The sequence below is a fragment of the Prionailurus bengalensis genome, chromosome B3 (genome assembly GCF_016509475.1).
Source record: "Prionailurus bengalensis isolate Pbe53 chromosome B3, Fcat_Pben_1.1_paternal_pri, whole genome shotgun sequence".
NCBI lineage: Eukaryota > Metazoa > Chordata > Mammalia > Carnivora > Felidae > Prionailurus > Prionailurus bengalensis.
Window position 1 is genome coordinate 28,974,105 of NC_057355.1, and position 6,000 is coordinate 28,980,104.

Genomic DNA, 6,000 nt, shown 5'->3' on the forward strand with positions numbered 1-6,000 from the left:
TGTATTGGTTTCCTGAGGCTGCTGTAACAAATTACCACAAACTTGGTGGCTCAAAGCAACAGAAATTTATTCTGTCACAGTCCCAAGAGGCTAAAAGTCTGAAGTCAAGGTGTCGAAAGGGCTCCACTCCCCTCTAAGGCTACAGGGGTGAATCTCTTCATTGTCCCTTCCACCTTCTGGTGGCCACTGCTATACCTCATGGTTGTATCACACCAGTTTCTGCTTCTGTGGTCACAGTGCCTCTTCTTATGTCTGTGTCTCTTATATAGGTCTTTTAAAGACACTTACTATAGTATATAGAGCCTAACTGGATAATAAGAGATGATCTCTCCCCCATGTCCTTAATTACATCTGCAAAGACCCTTTTCCTAAATGGGTTTACATTCATCAGTTCCAGAGATTTGATGTGGATACATTTTTGGGGAGACCACCATTAAATACATGACAGGTGTTTGGTGCCTTTTCTCTCCATTTTCTCTGAATCTTTATTATTACTATTGCTAACTCTGTTCTGTGTAAACCAACATTCCCTTTCATTCTAGGTGGTGGCCTGTGTGGAGATGGCTTACACCAAGGTCCACCATGGATGCTGCTCAGTTACATAGCTGCTTCCTTATTTGTGTTGAGTGTTGATTGTATTATTTTCAAGTAGCCATTTAGTTTTTTTTAATGGGGAAAATTACAGCAAAGATTTTAAACAGTGTTAAAGTTTGTAAAAAAAAAAAAAAAAGCGGGGGGGGGGGGACTGGACAGTTTAAAAACTAAATTTCACATAACTAGAAGTGCAGGTCAGTAGCAGAAACATTTCATTTTGCAAAAATGTAGAAAATAGGATAGTGATGAAGTTTCAAGTTCGTGTTTGGAAGCTGTCTTTCATTGTTGCTCTTCCTTTCTCTGCAGGTCTTTTAGATAACCCTGAGCTTCGTGTGGTCCTGGTGTTTGGTTATAATTGCTGTAAGGTGGGAGCCAGTAATTATCTGCAGCGAGTAGTCAGCACTTTCAGTGATATGAATGTCATCTTGGCTGGAGGCCAGGTAGACAACCTGGCATCACTGACCTCTGACAAGTATGTCTCATGTGCTTCTGATTCCTCCCATGTATGCCCAGAAATGTCCTCAGATTTTTCTTACCCAGGTTTTAAAATTTTTTTTTTTTCAACGTTTATTTATTTTTGGGACAGAGAGAGACAGAGCATGAACGGGGGAGGGGCAGAGAGAGAGGGAGACACAGAATCGGAAACAGGCTCCAGGCTCCGAGCCATCAGCCCAGAGCCTGACACGGGGCTCGAACTCACGGACCGCGAGATCGTGACCTGGCTGAAGTTGGACGCTTAACCGACTGCGCCACCCAGGCGCCCCTTACCCAGGTTTTTAAAACACATGTTTATAGAATTGCTAACGGTTCATTCCATTATACAATACTCTACATAATTCTTCTTACAACTGAAGAATGAAATTTATATGTTGTCTTTTAATAACTTAAATGGACTCCTACTCTCCTTAAAATTAATTTTCAGAACTGTCTACTGGTATCTCCCACAACATCTCTGTGCTCCATATATCAGTAATAACTTCCTCTGTAGTTCTGTTTCCTCCTCTGAAGGAAATGCATGGCGAAACAGTGAAGCTTTATGGTAAAACTTCTTAGAGCCTCTGACATACTCAGTGCTATGGAAATCTTCTAGAGAGGGAATATTACTGTGACAGTTCTCAAATCCATTCTGTGGAGCATCTTGGATGCTTATTGGTATGGGCACACATTTTGGGAAATGCTATACTAGATCTTTTTGAAAGCCTTTTTCAAAAGGTGTCAAATTTGTGTTATCTTTGATTTTGTTACCAAGGCTTTTGCTTTTGAGGGTGAAATATTTGCTCAGTTATTTTGGGCGCCATTACTCCCTTTGCATTTTGAATGAGAGTATGTAGTAGTTTCTGAGTTTGAACTAATTAAGTGAACATGAATATCATCAGTTTCCAAAAGCAGGAAAATGAGAATGTGTTATCCCCTGATGCTTCCTGCAAACACTAGTATTCATTTCTCACTATATTTGTGGTTAGTATTTGGATACTAGAGTGGCGATGTGTCAACAGACCTTTAGAGATCAGTATCTTTAAAAGCAAGCAATGTAAATAATCCCAGTTATAATCTCCTTTCTGAGAGGCTCCTCTGATGAGTCAAGAAGAGCAAATATAGTTGACCTTTAAGCAATGCAGGGGATAGGGGGGACACCAACCCCTGTTGAAAATCCATGTATAATTTGTGACTCTCCCAAAACTTAGCCTACTGTTGACTGGAAGTCTTAACTGATAACATGAACAGTCGATTAACACATGTATGTATGTATTATAATATGGAAAGCTAGAGAAAAGAAAATGTTAAGAAAGTCATAAGGAAAACAAATTTACAGTCTTGTACTTGTCAAGAAAAATCCACATATAAGATAATGTGTGTTGCTCAGGGGTCAAATGTAGCTAAGTCGAGGCACTGAATTCTAAGCAGGATGTCAAACATTGGATTTCATGCATAAATACACCTAACTCTCAGTAATTATCTGTGATTGTTTCTCTTCTTGCCTGATTTTCTGTGTCTTTGCTTTTATCTTTAAATTGTATACAGTAGGGCAGTGATGATTTAATACCTCATTTGCCTTTGAAATGCCAGTCTCAGTTCAGACATTTAGCATCTGAGACGTAAGTCTATTAGCATGGTTCGTTGTCATCTTCTTTTTATACCTGTTATGGGTAATAGTCCTCAAGAACAATTAACCTTTACATGACACATTAATTGTAATGTGGTCTTCATACTGTGTCCATGGGTAAGAGAAGCCATTGAATAAATCGAGACTCTGTTTTAATAGTGTCCAGATATACCACCTCACCAAAAAAAACCTAGGTAAATAATTCTTTGGGGCAAGATATTGACAATACACATTGCAATTGTATGCCAAAGAGGAAATGAAATAAAGTTAAAGGAGCAGTGGAGGACTTCATAAGGTGGATTCTGCCCCTCAGTAACTGGTTTTGCTACTAAGCTAATCTTATTATCTTAGTCCTCTTAAGCTTTTTCAGTTAAGTTTCTTGTTAACCTAGTGAATCTTGCCCATTTCACAGACTCACATGTTGATAAACGTGATAGAAATATAAGGTATTTGTTTTTTCCCTGTAGGTATAGGTGTTCACTATATTATGTTTTATAACTTTGACACTTTATATTTGTTTTAGTAAGGATAAAATACTACATAAAAAAGGCAAATATAAACAAAAGCATGTTTTTACCTTTAGATTAAGCTGAATTGTAGGCTGAAAGTAATAAATGAGACATAGCAATGTAATTATGTTTCTTTATGGACCAAACAACTTAAAGCTAAAACTTCTGGAGTTACAGGTTCTTAATAAAATTACTGTCCATGATTGAACAAATATCTAATATATCTTTTTTAGAATGGGACACCAAGGTAAGGGGGAAAAAATACCAAAAATGTAAATAATACCAGAAAGCTTTATTTAATAGATATCACTGTATATATGAATAATATTTTAAGTTTCCTTTTAAGAAAGTGAGAAAGGTTAAGGATACTTAATAGCCTTCTAAAAATGCAGGATGGGTTTCAGAAATCTTTGTGAAGATGCATTTGCCCCCTTGAACTTGTGACTAAAAAAATAGTTGCATACTTCTTCACAGATCTGCTTCCCTGAATTAGATTCCCTGAATCTGCTTCTTTTAAATGTATTAATAGTTTCATTGTTAACCCCTAGTACACTCCTCCTATCTGGGATGGTGAGCCTTAGACTAACCGTAGGCTGTTAAAGGCTAGCCAGTGGATCAGGAGTTTTCTTTACACTTTAAAATTTATATTCTCATTATATGTTTCATGATGTATCACCACACTTTTCTAATTGAATTTCCAGAAACCCTCTGGATATTGATGCCACTGGTGTGGTTGGACTGTCATTTAGTGGACACCGAATCCAGAGTGCCACCGTGCTTCTCAATGAAGAGGTCAATGACGAGAAGACTGCTGAGGCTGCAATGCAGCGCCTCAAAGCTGCCAGCATCCCAGAACAGAATACCATTGGCTTCATGTTTGCATGTGTTGGCAGGGGTTTTCAGTATTACAGAGCCAAGGGGAATGTTGAGGCTGATGCGTTCAGAAAGTTTTTTCCTAGTGTTCCTTTATTTGGCTTCTTTGGAAATGGAGAAATTGGATGTGATCGCATAGTCACTGGGAATTTCATATTGAAGAAATGTAATGAGGTGAAGGATGATGATCTGTTTCACAGCTATACAACAATAATGGCACTGATTCATCTTGGGTCATCTAAATAAAGCCATCTGTAAAGTGGCTTTCACAATATAAAACTTTTGGGCTCTGCCTTTCCTAGAAAATGGAAATTGGGATATGTCTATTTCAAAAAAAATAGTAACTCTATATGTATCAGTTTTATAGCTTTGACTATATCCGGGGTAGTTTTTAATTAATTAGATGGACAACTTTGTACCTAACATAATGCACACAGAATTGAGAGCTTTTGCGCCAAACCAATTACGGCTATACTGTACTGGATTATGTAGCTGCTATGTAATGTGACGTAAATAGTCTTCTTCATAGGAAGATTGAAAGAGGATTCATCAATAGGATGGAGCTTTAAGACATTCCATGACTACCTCTGAACTATTAGATCTTTTAGCAAAATCATGAAGACATTTTTTTCTCCCTTAATGAAGGAGAAACATACATGAATAGCTTGAGAAATCTTTCTCTGCTTTACAGTTTTACCGATTTTTTTAGAAACTGTAACAAAATTATTACTTTTTACTTATTTGACAAAAATTAAAGAACTATTTTTGTTCTAGTACCCTGAAGTTGCTTAGTCAAATAAATTGCCAAGACTAATCAGTATTTTATTACTTTATAAGGAAAACATTTCCTTTTCCCTCAATGAAGGAATTGTAAGAGAAGAATCCTTTTCACCTAATTCTATATAGAACTGGCAGACCAGACAATTACATCACCTTATTTTGGTCTTATACCAATAAAATGTACCTTGGAAACTCATTCAGTGTTTTGTACATCACTGCTTTTGGTGAGTGAATGATGGAAGTAAACTAATACTTTAGAAAAGAAAGCCTGGAATGGTAGTCAGCTAGTAAATCCTGCTGTATTCCCAGAATGACTTTTTTAGGTTTATATTTCTAATTATGCTAATGTCTAAATGAGATAGGTTCAGAGAACACCAATTTTCCCCAGTGGCCTTTCTTCATATAGTGATAGAACCTTTGATTTCAGCTACGCACATGCCTGCCATAACAAAGACATTTCCCATTCTCTCTTGCCATTGACTGTTGTGGTCAGTGAAATGTGAGAAGTGACAGGGGTCATTCATTCAAAATGATATGACAGTTTTTTGCCCTTTCTCAAGCTTTTTGCTTGGAAGTGGATCTGGTAGCGAGCTATCCTGGACTCTCCAGAAGAGGCAACACTATTGGGGAAGAGAACCACACAGAAGGATCCCAGGAATGCTATACAGTTTTGTTGAAGTGCTACCATAAGTGACCCGGATTGCCCATCTTCAGACTGTCTTACAAGATTGAAATTAACATTAATCCTGCCTCAGCCAGTGTTTTTTTCCCCAGGGCTTCATTACAACAGATGTTTATATTAGCATATTATCCCTAATACGGTATGATATAACTAATGTAGGGCACTTTGTATTCATTAGTGGTTCTGACAGAACAGTATAAAACTTGCAAGGTAAGTGAAATCAAAAATATTAACCTTCCTGCTTTTCTATTTGTAGTCACTTTTCTCACAATCTTTATGCTAAAAGGGCTTTCTTTTGCTGTTTATATATATGATAAAAATACTTAAATGTTCATTTTATGGTTATCCCATATCTTAGTTCCTGAAGAAAATCCGAAGAAAAATTTTCAAACTTTTAATCTGTGAATATTAATATTTAGCTTTTATTTAGTTATTAAACTTTCTTATTATTTGACATT

The 6,000-nt window shown here is 36.8% G+C and overlaps 1 protein-coding gene across 3 annotated transcripts in view; it reads left to right on the top strand.

The window, feature by feature from the left end:
• The window catches only part of FBXO22 (F-box protein 22), a 30,766-nt gene extending 25,710 nt beyond the window's left edge, over nucleotides 1-5,056 (top strand). For all 3 annotated transcript variants that reach the window (XM_043554924.1, XM_043554925.1, XM_043554923.1), the window contains 2 exons: nucleotides 901-1,066; nucleotides 3,909-5,056. In XM_043554924.1, the coding sequence (XP_043410859.1) occupies nucleotides 901-1,066; nucleotides 3,909-4,326 (584 nt within the window). In that variant the 3' untranslated portion in view covers nucleotides 4,327-5,056. The remainder of the gene's footprint in view (nucleotides 1-900; nucleotides 1,067-3,908) is intronic.
• The last annotated feature ends 944 nt before the right edge of the window (nucleotides 5,057-6,000 follow it).